General features: G+C 46.0%; 1 protein-coding gene across 2 annotated transcripts in view; it reads right to left on the minus strand.

Moving 5' to 3' along the window:
* Nucleotides 1-1,065: 1,065 nt before the first annotated feature.
* The window catches only part of RAD54L2 (RAD54 like 2), an 87,689-nt gene continuing 74,778 nt past the window's right edge, over nt 1,066-13,976 (minus strand). Inside the window, exons 7-14 of one of the 2 annotated variants that reach the window (XM_032647466.1) lie at nt 12,981-13,080; nt 12,028-12,233; nt 11,434-11,606; nt 10,718-10,914; nt 8,085-8,284; nt 6,797-6,886; nt 4,348-4,440; nt 1,066-2,499 (exon numbers count right to left, since the gene is read on the minus strand). In XM_032647466.1, the coding sequence (XP_032503357.1) occupies nt 1,505-2,499; nt 4,348-4,440; nt 6,797-6,886; nt 8,085-8,284; nt 10,718-10,914; nt 11,434-11,606; nt 12,028-12,233; nt 12,981-13,080 (2,054 nt within the window). In that variant the 3' untranslated portion in view covers nt 1,066-1,504. The remainder of the gene's footprint in view (nt 2,500-4,347; nt 4,441-6,796; nt 6,887-8,084; nt 8,285-10,717; nt 10,915-11,433; nt 11,607-12,027; nt 12,234-12,980; nt 13,081-13,976) is intronic. The other variant, XM_032647465.1, reaches the window with a different exon arrangement.

The raw sequence follows: 13,976 nt of genomic DNA on the forward strand, positions 1-13,976 counted from the left end.
CCACCTATACACAGCTTCACTAGTCAGCATAGAGAGCCTGTCCCTAAGGTCATCCCAGGAGGACACAGCTCCAAATTTGGGGTCACTTACTTCCCAATTGCAAACTCCATGATCCTAAATTTCAAGCACTGTGGAATGAGTCTCACCATCACTAACTATCCAGTCACAGGATTCCCTGATCTTCCTGAGGGGCCATTTCCTGAAAACATAGTTGTTTAGTGTAAACCTTGGTCAAGCCTAACTTTCTTTCCTTGGTCAATTCACCATCTACCCAGGATTTATTCACCAGCAGCTATGGGGTCTGAGATATCTTAAAATTTCCCTTCCCATCTCCTACCCTCCTTACCCTAACCTCCCCTCCCACCCCCCAAAAAAGAACCAAGACACATGAAAAGTCCAAATAATAAATAATTGCCCTTAAGAAATAAATTAACATGGAGCTCTCTAATGGAGAAGGAAAAGGAAAGGCCACCAGAACAGGCAGCTGGGGGCTCAGTTCCAACCTTGTGAAGAATGTTTTTTCTGGCCACAACTCCATGACCTCCCACTCACACACTGCAATGCTTCTCCCTCCCAGTCTCTGCACACAGACAATCTCACACCCCAGAAAGGGAGATCTGCTCAGAGACAGCCACTGGGGAAAGAGACACAGATTAGTAATGCCCATTTTCTCTAATAATTTCCCCCAAATTTTAAAACAAGTCTGGCTCTGATAACCAGGGACGTGGGTTAGCTGGGCCTTGTCTTCACCCAAGTAGAAGGAAACTTGTGGTTTCCATGGCTCTTCTCCTGGGCTCACCCTGATGTTCATACTAATAGTTGCCATGAACCACCACACTCTGATTTCCATTTTACAAAAGATAAATTCATTTCTTAGTTTCCCCCTTAGTCCCTCCCTCCCTCCCTCCCCACCCGCCTTCACCCCTGCTCTGTTACATACATGTAAGTACAAACATAAACACACACACACAGGCACACACACACACACACACACACACACACACACACACACACACCTGGTCTGCTTCTTTCCCACCCCCTAAAAGGATTCCACTTCACGTGGAATCTCAGTCTGCCTACCCTTCTTCTCTTACCCTCCCTCCCTCCCCTTCCCTCTCCAGGCCAAGCTAAATCACCCAGTAAGGCAGCTCTCTCGGGAGAGAATGTTCCCAAAGACAGAAATGGGATGTGAGCATCTACCCTCAGACGGGCAAGCAAGCAAGCAGACAGCATAAGCAAGGCAGGCAGGAAGAGAGGCAGACTGCCCTGCCTCTCCATTCCTGTTTTAGGTCCCTGATTTCCCACTATTGCTGCTCTGTTGGATTATTTTTGCCTCTTTTGTTAAACAGCAACAGAGCCCTGCCACCTATGGTCAACCACCCTTCTTTGTCCTCTTTCTTTCCCTCCTGCCAAGTGCCCTATTCTCAGAAAGCCCAGATTGCTGCCTTCCATCTTGGTGGGCAACCTGCTGGGGCCCCGAGTGAGCTGCAGAGGGGCTCCCCAGCTATTTCCCAGTGACCTCTATTACATCATCGTCCTTATCCTCATCATCATTGGAGCTGAACCCCACCTCAGCAACCTCATGAGAGTCAAATGGAGGCACCTGGGACCGGAGAAGGCCGCCAGCTGGGTAGCCTGCATGTGGGGATATGTAGCCTGGGTAGACAGACATGCCCCGTGAAAGGTTGCTGGGCAAGACAGGGGAAGGAAAAGGCGCAAACATCCTCGGCTCGGACAGGAGTGGCTGTGAGAATGGGAGTGAGTAGCTGGGTAGTATCCCTGGTACAGAGGGGTTGAGCATGAAGGAGGGGTTGCTGGCAGTGACTGAGGTAGCCGTGGAAGAGGAACTGACGGGGCCTGCTGGCACCAGAGGGTCAGTAGTCACTGGAAACACCAGGCGGGCATCTGCCAGCAAATTGGACAGCTGGTAGTAGGAGGGGGTACTGCCCATAAACAGGGAATTCTCCCCAGCCTGGGAGGTGAAGGGTGGGGTGAGGTTATGGTTTAAGGAGACGGGTGGCATGGCAAACCCGCCAGAAACTGGATACCCGTGTTCATACGGCTGCACGGGGGCTGGCAGATGGCCCTTCCTGGACCGCCGGCGGGCTGACTCCTGGGCAGCAGGTGGTGTGGCCAACTTTCGCTTGTGGCCCCTTAAGTCCAACACTGGGTGCCTGTCACCACAGGGCTGGCCGGTCACCAAGAGGGAACTATTGAGGCAATGACCCCCATGTCTAGGTTCAGTCCCAAGAGCTGTCCCAGGAACAGCACTGCTGTCCACAAGTTGAGCTGGGGGGCCAGGCAGGGCAGCATTGGAGCTTGGGGAGCTCTGACGGGATTCCCGGGCAGCAGCCACATCTGCATACTGCTGGAGCTCACTGATGATCTCCGGGCTGTCTGGAGAGACAGGCCTGGCCAGCCCCTCAGGGTCGGGGGCTTTGGGTGATGAGGCACTGTGTCTGCCGTTGCTTGTAGACTCGAGAGAAGGCCCCTGGGAACCTGGGGACGAAATGTAGGTAACTGAGAACCAGAACGGTCAGGGAGAGAAGGCGGGTGTAAGACAAGATTCCATTAAAAAAAAAAATCCTGTCCTGTGGTCCCCCAAATTCAAATAGTTTGATGTGCAAACAACATCACCCAGTCAATTTTTCCCAATCACAAAGAAAGAAGTCCTTTGATCTAGGAAACAAGTCTATCCATGCAAAGACATGTAACTTCTCTGTACCCCAGTTCCCCGTAAAACTCCACCAAGCTGGATCCTATGAAATAAAGGATATGAAATGCTGAAAGATATTCTTTTAGTCACACTCCTTCTGGGGGCAAAGATGGTCAGTGACCAGGATGGGAGAAAAGAGGAAAATGAAGTTCAAAAAGCAGTCCATCCTGGTTAAAAACAAAACAAAATCCATGGCCATGAAAGTGAATGGGGCAACTGGGAAATCTGAAAATGGCCTGACTAGTAGGGAATATTATGGAATTGTTAACTCTTTTTAGTGCGATAATGGTTTTGTGACTAGGAGGAGTATGTCCTTAATCTTAGCAAATGTGTGCTGAAATATTTAGGGATGAAATGACATGATGTCTTCAGCTTACAAATAGTTCAAATAATAGGAAGGAGGAGAGAGAAGAAAGTTTATGAGAATGATAACAGTCATTGGATCTAGCTGCAGGATACATGGGTGCTCACAGTGCTGTTCTTTCAACTTGTCTGCATGTCTCTCAATTTCCATGATAAAAGCTGAGAACGAGAGCAATCTAGCTCTCATACCCTCATACCTCATGGTGGGAGGATAAGTGAGAACCACTCCCACAGAGGGGACTTTTGCAAGAGTTCCTAACATTGTTAATGTGCCACACATATACTCTTTGATGTGGCAAATCCCACTTCTAGGAATTTTTCCTATAGATACACCCATATGACTGTGAACCAGTACTGTAATGGTGGAGCACAACAATCTAAATGTCCAGGGACAGGGAACTCGGTAATGCACTGTATTATACCCATCTAACTGCATCTTGTGCAAAGCTTCACTGAGGAACATTTAAAGAAAGGATAAGGAACAAGCACTGAGATACACTAGTGAACGAAGAAAAGATCAAACAGTATATTACAGTAAATTAGCATTTGTTTTAAAAATGCAAAGAAAAGTTATATACATATATACATTTTTTTAATATACACAGATACACACGTGCGCACATACATATCCCTGTACCATGTGTATGTATAGAATATCTTTTAAAACAAAACAAAACAAAACAACAACAGGAGGGACTTCCCTGGTGGCACAGTGGTTGGGAATCTGCCTGCCAATGCAGGGAACATGGGTTCGAGCCCTGGTCTGGGAGGATTCCACATGCCACAGAGCAGCTAGGCCTGTGTGCCACAACTGCTGAGCCTGTGCTCTGGAGCCCGAGGGCCACAACTGCTGAGCCTGCATGCCACAACTGATGGGGCCTGCGCACCGAGCCCGTGCTCTGCAACGGGAGAGGCCACTGCAATGAGGGGCCCACGCACCGTGGCAAAGAGTGGCTCCCACTTGCTGCAACTAGAGAAAGCCCGCGAGCAGAAACAAAGACCCAACGCAGCCAAAAATAAATAAATAAAAATAAATAAATCTATAAAACAAACAAACAAACCAAACAAAACAGGAGTAGCACCTCCAGGAAGGAGCAATGGATGGCTGGGAGTATGAAGGAAGAAAAACTTACTTTTCACTTTACCCCTTCTTGTACCCTTTGAATTGTGAACCATGTACACATTATCTATTCAAAAAATAAATTAATTACAAACCAAACCCCCCAAAAAATGCCATGTAGGTCAACGGAAAGTAGAAGCCACTATACCTGAGGCAGCCATCTGACCATCTTCAGGGGCCTTTGGTTTGCCAGTCGCCCGGACAGCAAAGATTCGCCCATCACTGGTACGGATGTATGTCCCTAAGAAGAAACATGAGGAAGACTGTTAGGAGCAGACATGCAATACAGCCAACCCTGGGAAACTCCAGGCCTGGGCACTGTGGGCTCAGAAACAGCTATAAAACTGGTGTCACATCCTCTCTCAATATCCCTGAAATGAGGAGTGGGATGACTGAGCTGTGGATCCAATATTACTCACTTATTCCACAAACACTGACTGCGTGACTACCATATACCAGACACTGTTCTAGACACTGAAGTACACAAGACAGAAAAGGGCCCTGTCTCACGGAGCTTAACTCTAGAGGGGGAGATAGACAGTTATACTAGAAAATATCAGGAAAGGTTAAATGCAATGGAGGAAATAAATAGGGTGCTGTGAAAGAGAGTAAATTGGCTCCTTCTGTCCTGGCCCAGGTCCTCTTGATCTGGAAGGAGCCTTATTTCCTCAATAACACCCCTCCCTTGGCAGGAATAATTCAAGATGGGTATTCTATTCCTACACAGCACTAGTCAACCTTTCCTTGGTCTTGAGCATGTCATTTGATCTATCTCTTGGTAGGGCTGCCTCTTGGCCAGAGGTCAAAAAACTTTTTCTTAAAGGGTCAGTTAGTAAATATTTTTGGCTCTGTGAGCCATAAGGTCTCTGTTGCAACTACTCTGCTGCTGTAACATGACAGCTGGGTGTAGCTATGCTCCAAAGGTCTTTATTTATGGACACTGAAATGTGAATTTCATATCGCTTTCACATCACAGAATACTATACTTTTGATTTTTTTTTCAACCAATTGAAAATGGTTGAAAATGTAAAACCCATTCTTGGCTCAGAGGTACAGTAACAGGAAGCAGGCATGATCTGGTCCGTGGCCCACAGTTTGCATACCCCTGCTCTAGGCCAGGAAGAACCCAGTAAGGGGGCTACATATGACCTTCTCTGGGTGTCATGTATTTCATGGCATCTTTTCCCTGAAACTAAAAGTACTTTAACCCAACAGAGGCCAGGGCAAAATCTCCTTACTAAACAAAGACCCTTGGGGAGCCTCACACAGCAGAGGCTGACATGAAAGATAGGCTTCAGCTGTGTCCTAACACCATCCAGCCCAGATTTCTCCAGCAATCTCATCTGGAGAACTCCATAAGGAGGCCAGAGGCAGTGGACTTTTCAAATGGCCACACTGGAAAATTCTGTCATGCAACCCAGGTATACTTATTCATCCACCCACTACATTTTCTAATCAGAGACGTCCACCCCACTCTAAGCAAGTAGGTAAGACGGCACAACAATAAACATGTTGGCTTATAACCCATTCCACAGCTCATTCCCTCTGATTCTGGCCTCCCTGTGTGTAGTGTAAGTGCTAGACATTAAGCCTTTGACTGCTCAGACATCCATTTCAAAGACATCCATCTTGGGTAAACAAACTGCCAGCTGTACGGCACAGCTACTAGCTAAACTACTAGGTAAGGAACCAGGCTGCTCCCTCCCTTGAGAAGTTCCTTTTTAGAAAGCCTGAGGTAACCTAGGTAACTAACCCTTGAGTGAGCTCGCTCTTCCCTTCCCACACACTAATTCCCATTCTTATGTTTTAAATTCACCAAGGGACTTCCCTGGTGGTTCAGTGGTTAGGACTCTGTGCTTCCACTGCAGGGGGAACAAGTTTGATCCCTGGTTGCGGAATTAAGATCCCACGAGCTGCATGGCGTGGCCAAAAACATAAATAAATTCACCAATAAAGAGTGAACCTGCGAAACCCTAGCCACCCCACTCTTGGACCCTAATAAAGATAGAGACCCAGGTCCACAATCTCTTTCTCTCTCTCTCTACCCACAACCTTCCTGTGTGGCCCTTGAGTGTGCCATGTACCCCACAGGACCTGTGAGTAGTAAACCTTGTTTATTCAAAGTTCCTTGATGATTGTTGCTGAGGTGCATCTTGCAATCATAATAAGAACAACAAGGTCTGGTCTAGCCACAACACTGGCTCTGGGGAAATGTATGTGGGGGCTTGCCACAAGTACTACAGGACTGGATGAGTGCCCCAGGCATTCCTAGCTGATACTATTGATAGGATGAGACCAATACAAAACACTGTGTGTATCCAAACCCACTCCAAGATTCTCCATAAAAACGATGGCAAAATATAGGAATGCAGGGACCCTAACTCCTTTCTTTTAAGCCACTGACAGATATCCTTTGAGCCCACCCCAACTCGGCTAAGCTCCTAGAAATGTCATTTTCTCATGTTTCCCCCACGTGTTACACTCCTATAGGATGATTCCTATCTTCTCTCTAGCTCAAACCATACGTATTTATTTTGCTTGCCAGCCCACCACTCTCAACCAAAGGTAGGGAATAAGCCCTTTGGTCAGGCTCTCACCTTTTGTCCCACGGATGATGTGGATGCTCTCACCAGCATTAATTCTTGCCTGTACATCTGTGGAGCTGTTGAGTCCAGGAATAACAATATCTAGTGGAGACAACAGACCTCAGATTTAGATTACGTGGGGCCTGACTGAAGGAGGGAAATAAAATGCAAAGTCCACATCCACCCCTGTTCCTCAATGGTTTCCCTAAAGCATCTCAGTGGAGCAGAGGTCAGAACCAAGGAAGTTTTGAAACCAGCAGGGCCTCTCACAACTGTCTAAACAAAGAATACTGTGAAAACAAGAAACTTTTTAGAAATCTGATCATCTTTCTGATCAATTTTCCTTGATTTAATTTAAAAATCATAGAGTTTTTGGTTTAGAAAAAGTTTCAGTTCAAATGTTTATTTCTATTTTTGTTTCTCCCTCCCTAAGCTATTTGCATGTATCTGCTGCTCCTGTCACTATGAAGAGAAAGAGCATTTTCAAGAATCAGCAGAGAAACAGGATTATGAGAGGCTCTCTCTTTTTTTTGGCTGTGCCACAGGGCATGTGGGATCTTAGTTCCCCGACCAGGGATTGAAACCACACCCCCTGCAGTGGAAGCGTGGAGTTTTAACCACTGGACCACCAGGGAAGTCCTGAGAGCCTCTCTCTTTGTTTTTAATTTGTTTCAAATTTTTTTTTTTTTACAATGAACAGCTATTATTTTCATACTCAAAAAACCCAATTAAGATGTTTTCATGAAAATGTATTATGAGTATTTCTAGATAACAAGATGAAAAACAGCATCATGAAATGCTTTCCTTCCCAATTACCCTGAACCACAGAATCAATTGCAGGGACGGATGGGCTGCCCAGCTCCTACCACTGGTCCATCATGCTCGATCTACATTAAACTTACAAAGAAAGAAGCAAGCGACATTTAGGTCTTTTAACTAAAGAGGTTGAGAGCTGTCCTTCATACCCACCTGACCCTACAAGTCAGGCACGACTCAACACATTCACACCTCTCTCTGAAGACCAACCCTATGTCCAGTGACATTTCCACAATCTCTGCAGTGTTCAGAGTCCATCCCACCCACCACATTCAAGAAAACCCAGTTCCGTGTTGCTATTCTTAAGACATTTCATTAGAATGCAAATTCTTCAAGATCAGGGACTGCTGCCTTCTCTATTTTTACCTAGAGTGCCAATGTAGTATGGCCCAGAATGCAAACATTGTTTAATAAATACTTCCTGAATGAACAAAGTAATTTTAAAAGGGACAGCACCCTGGAAGAGAACTCAGGAGCTCCCAACCTGTTGTGGTGACCACCTTCTGCACAAGGACTCCCGCACGTTGCAGGTAGTTGATTGGGAAGTTCATAGCTGGATTTGTGCTGGAGGCAGAGCTTACACTACCTCCCAGTGGGACATGCCGTGGCATCATGGGGATTGGGGTGGACTGTACAGGACGAACACTGGCCACTGGCTTCTCATCACTCTTCAGTGTTGGCTGCCTAGGAGAGAAAGAGAAGCACACTAAGGAAGTTTGGCAGAACAGCCCTTACTTATCTTTCTGCAAAGACTGCTGAGCCTCTCCAGACTTCCCCATTCTACAGCCTCAGATGCTGCTGAGAGAAGGATCAAAAGAACCTGCAGGGTATGGTAAATTCAAAAGGAGACTAGAGGCAGGGCTGAGACAGAGAGGAGACAGAGACAGCAAGGGATAACGCCTCTCAGAGTCTAAGAAGAATCAGTGTCAGTGGAATAATGCCTTTTTGGAAATGTGAGGTGACATCTGCTCCTCTAGAATTTGGACTGTCTACATAAATTAGGAATTCGTCCTTGGAAGGAATTTGTCCTTGGAAGTCAGGTAGAGGCAAAGAGGCATTAAGTAGGGGGGAAGTTCTTCAGAACACGGTGCATACTAATTTGAAGATAGATGGGTGGAATTTTCTCACTAACCCAAGAAAATAGGGCCATGTGACATCACATGTTCTGGTGGTCTTGAGACCATCTATCCAACTTTAACCATCATTACCCTCTGAAATCTCAAGTTTCAATAAGTAATGCAGACACCTCTCTCTTCTGAATTACTTTTCAATGGACTTCTCCCAGGGCCAATCCCCAAAGTGCCCCTAAAGTCACAGCCACCACAAAAGCAGCAGCAGGCAAAACACCGTGCACAGAAGTTGGGCTTCTACATGGCACAGAGCCATGGCCAGCCTGAGTACCGGTTGTGCATCTCTTACTACCAAAGTGCCAAAATGTTATCCTGTGGTCAGTGATGCATTCCTCACTTTTCACCTTCCTTTCAATTGGATGTTGGTACCTTGAGAAAGCTACTCCTTATTTAAGGTTTCTGAAATAAAGCCCCTGTCTCTAAGCTTTCTGAAGTCTGCATCTTTGGTCTTTAGTTCAGAGAAAGAGAGCCTCTTGGACTGGTATGCTCTTCCTCATCTGACTGAAGACTGGCACATAAAAGAACACACCACTGCTGTTGGAGTAGGTCTGCATGTCTCCTCAGTCACACTGCTCTCAGGTTGCCTTTGGGCAACCCCTGGGGCCCTGTGGATGCCATCATTCTGAGATAGGCCAGGTAGCACAGCAAGCTCACCAGGATCTGGGACCCACTTCCGCAATGCCTGCCCAGGGTGGCTATGCAGGAGCTGGGGGCCCTGCTCAGATATCAATGGGACTCTTCTCAGGATAAGAAGTCAGAAGGGTAACAGGAATCTAGCCTAAGCCCCATACTCTGCAGGGGCTAAGGCTAGGAATTTGGGTGGAAAGGCCCCCTCACATGTACCCAGACAGGATAAGGAATCAGCAGGATCGTGGGATGGCTCATCAAATGCTGTGAGAGGCCAATGCCTCCCACAGGGCCAGAGTTGGGCCAGAAAAGGAGCTGAAATCTCCTCACAGCCCAGCTCATTTGTCACATCTTCCCTCCATATGGCTTTTCTCCTACTGGGTTCAGACTTAGTCCATTCCTGCTATTACAAGGAAAAGCCCAGAAAAGAGATAAAAGGGGTGGAGGACGAGAGAAGAACATACTCAGGCAACAGTATCTTGGAAAATGACACAGAAATAAAGTTTGAAGGCTTTGAAACATGGCAATTTTCTACTTGAAAGCATCTTATACATAAAAAGTAGCAAATTTACTCACCAAAATTTAGTCTTACATAAAATCTTACATGGCTTCAGTTCCTTTAGAAACTCATTTGACAAGTTTATTTTTTTTAAACATGGAATAGTCAAAAGAAACAATTCTTAAATCTATCCCTCTCAAAATAATTATCTTTAATTCAAGATAATCAAATAATGTAAAAATGCAAACCAGGCAATCAGGAAGCTGATCTGATAAAGGCTATGAGGCACTTTGTCTTGTAACGAGGAAAAAAAAACAGAGCTAACTATAATTTCCTACAAAGAGCTTTTCTCCCACCTAGCAATTGGCTTCCATGTTGTTCCTATTCTTAATAGTTCTGGAAGCTGTACTCAAGAAAAAGATTTTTTGCTCAGGAATAAGGCGGACACAGAATGAAATCCCATTAGGAACAGCAGAATTCCCTGACTGCAATCCAAGACCCACATTAGACCTGGCCTTCACTCTTGAACTTCGCTGCTAAGTGAGGGCTAGCACCAAGGTGCTGCAGATAGGAAGCAGCTGTGTGGGAGGGCTGGGCATTTGTGTTATGGGAAGCTGCATCTCCTCGGGAGTCCAGAGGGACTCTCCTGAGTCACAAGCAAAGCAGCTCACTCTTCCAGCCAGACCTGCTTAAAACACCAGGGCTGCTGAACTGCTTCAGCACCTCATCCAAGAGCAGAACCTCTCAGTTCACAGCAGCCAAAGAGCAAGTTGTAGGGTCTCCCTTTATTTAAAAAAGGAACCAGTTGAAAGGCTTGGCCCTGGCCCAGCAGCAAACCTTCCTCCCTTTTCAGTGACTCACCAGTTTCTCTGACTGAAGGCAGGGATGCTGGTCAGGCTCTGGTCACTGGCGGGGTAATACTGAGCATATGATGGGCGGGTGTAGGGGACCGATGTACGTTTGTCTTCCTCGTAGCTTTTCTTTGCTGCTTTTTTCTCAGCTTTGGTCAGCTTGTGATCCTTTCGGTTAAGGAGCAATGACTCATGCTCAAAAGGCTCCTGGGGACACAGGAGGATGTTGATTTAATTACCAGTCTTTGTGACATACAATAAGCCTTACTTTGAAACCAAGAAATGGCTGGCTGTCTCCAGTACTTAGCAAAGAGCCTGCTCACAGACACACAGGCGGGTTTACTGTCTTCCTGTCAGCAGCATAAATTCTCAACTCTAACCTAGCACCAGCTTTGGACAACCTAAGTCTGCCTTCCATATCAAAAGAATGGGAGAGTTCAGAGAATTACCAGACTATATTTTCAGAACTTTTCCCCCTCTCTTTCTGCTAGGAAAACTCACAACGGCCAAATTATTCTCATGACTGAGCTCACACTCCTAGGATGAGACTAGGATAGGATAGGTGGTTTGGAGAGGGGAGGGGGACTGTCTGGGGCAAGGAAAAGAAGCAGATGAATTCAAGTTGTCTGCATGAAACAAAACTTTGGATGAAGGAAACAAGCTTGCCAGACAAGCCTCCCTCAGTGGAGAGTGCAATACTGGGACACATGCATACCAGGGTCTTACCTTGGTGATGAGGTGAGGGTATTTCAGACAGGCAAGTTGCAGGACTGGCTCCTTGATCCCCTTTATGTTCAAGGATGCTTGGGGAGCTGGCTCCTTCTCAACAAAGTGCAGTAGGTTCTCCACCTCCTTTCGAGTAAAGTTCAGCATTGGATTGAGATCATCCACGACCCTATCTAGAAGGGAGAAGAATGGAGAAAGTCAGTTCACAGCAAAGAAAACTGCAAAAGCACAGCTACAAATATTGGAAGAAAGGTTGTGGGTGGCATAATTGTTACTAATATCTAAACCATCTCAGGCCACCCCGTATCTGAAAGTCAAAGAGCAGGTCTGAGGCCCTCATGAAACAGAAATATGTTAAGAGAAAATGGCATAACCAGCTCAGCTCTTATCATGAAACCCATCTTCAACAATTTGAAGTAAATTCCCTCTTAAGCAATTATTTGAATCAGAACGAGATGGAAGGAACTGCTAGCTTTCTATGACTGAAAGCCTGTCTGTGTTTCCACATCCTGCCCCCCTCCCCTCCCACTCTTGATACAATTAGAGTGGTAGCCTATATAAATGTGCCTCTTCTGAGCCTGGAAGATGGCCCACCTGACATGCCCTGCTTGGAAATCTGACGGTCATAGATCTTCTTTTCGAGGGTGAAATCAGCCACAAGGCGATAGATGTGACAGGGCTTTTTCTGGCCATAACGGTATACCCGACATACTGCCTGAGCATCATGGCAAGGGTTCCAGGAAGCATCAAACACCACCACTCGGTTGGCACCAATCAGATTCACGCCCAAGCACCCAGCCCTTTAAAACACAAGCCAATAATCACAGAACCTTTAGTTTTAAAGATAGTTTTCAAATTGGTTTTACCTTCTGTGACTCCTACCCCGATATTATCCTCTTTATCCTAAGCAGAATATACTGAATGATTCTGCTAATGAACAGTGCATTCCTCAAGCACTGAAAAGTATGCCCTGAAAAGTCCAACATGGAAGTACCTACCAGCTCAGAAAGAAAACCCACCCTCCCACCCCTCTGTGATGAGTAAAGGCCCATATCTTGGCCCCAGAGTGATGTCACTGGCTGAGGGGAAATGTCTGCGTACCAATGTTTCTGATGTGTTTAGTCTAACAGCTTAGGAGAATGACTGGTTCATACCCTATCAAGGGCATTCTGATGGCAGAAGGCAGCACAGCCTTCAAGTTGCTTGGCATGAGACAAATAATGCCATCAGCCTTTTACAGTTATATTACACTTTCTACTTATTAAAGCACTCTCACATTCATCACATCATCTAAGCCTCAGAACCGTCCTGAGAGAAAAGATAATTATGACCATTGTGAATGAAGGTCTCAAAGAAATTCATGACACTATCATAATTGCCCTTCTAACACAATTTCTTTCTGGGGTCCCCTCTCTGACCTCAAGAACAAGTCACAAACCTGAGGAGATTTCTTCTGACAGAACTTGGACAAGCCTTTGTGGTACCTGCCCATGCAGCCAAATGCCCTGAATGCAGTCCTCTGACCTCCCCTCTCAGGATCCACTCACCTTGTGGAGAGAAGGAACAGCCAGGTGGTGAGGTTGCTGGGATCATTGAACTGATTAATGAGCCGCTCCCTCTCAAAGGCAGGGGTGCTACCATCTAGCCCTAGGACAGAAGGAAATACACAAGAAATGGACAGATGAGGGCAGTGGTATACAGCAAAATCAATGGGCAAATGTGTTTAAAACAAAACAAACACACACTACAGTGCTCAGATTCCACACCCTGGACATTCCGTGGGGATCTACCATGAGACCCAGGCATCTATAATTTTAAAATACCCCCAAGTGATTCACATGTGCAACAAAGACTATAAACTGTGTTTTTCCCTTTAGTATCTTGGGTCAATTCTAAGGCCAAGGTTCCTAGACTTCAGAGTACAAAAGAATCACCCTAGTTAAGGAAGCCTGATAAACACTGGCTTAAGGTAACTGCTCTGCCTCAGTCCTGTGAATCTTAGTGACTGCAAAAGGACCAAGGGTTTTGTGTTTTGATATGGATGATGTTCCTCCCCCACGCAGGAATCCACATTGTTAACAAGCTCCTAAGGCTAAGAAGTTGCTCGAAGGAGACATAAAAAAAATAGAACTGGAGCAGTGGGATGGGACATATGAGTGAAAAGAGGGAAGCTCAAAAGAAAGAGAAAAGGTAAGCTTCAGTTAAGAAGCATGAATAAGGGAAGAGGGGTGACATTTGCCACCTACAGTAAAGCAGAGAAAAGAGCAAAGCTAAGGGTATGAAATACTACATGGAGAACTGAATTACTACCAATGTAGGAAGCATTAGTTTAATTGCTTAGTATTAGAGGCTCCCTCAATCAACACCCCAACCTACCTTTCAACTTGAGTTCCCACAATTTCCAAGCACAAAAAAGCTCAGCACTGACTCACTGCACAAGCCTATAGTCAACACAAGGATCCAGGCTAGCTCCTGTGCTGGAGTCTCATCACCATCCCCTGAACCTCCATTTCTCTAAATCCTTCCTTTAGGCCAGGGCTTCT

Source organism: Phocoena sinus, chromosome 11, assembly GCF_008692025.1.
Source record: "Phocoena sinus isolate mPhoSin1 chromosome 11, mPhoSin1.pri, whole genome shotgun sequence".
NCBI lineage: Eukaryota > Metazoa > Chordata > Mammalia > Artiodactyla > Phocoenidae > Phocoena > Phocoena sinus.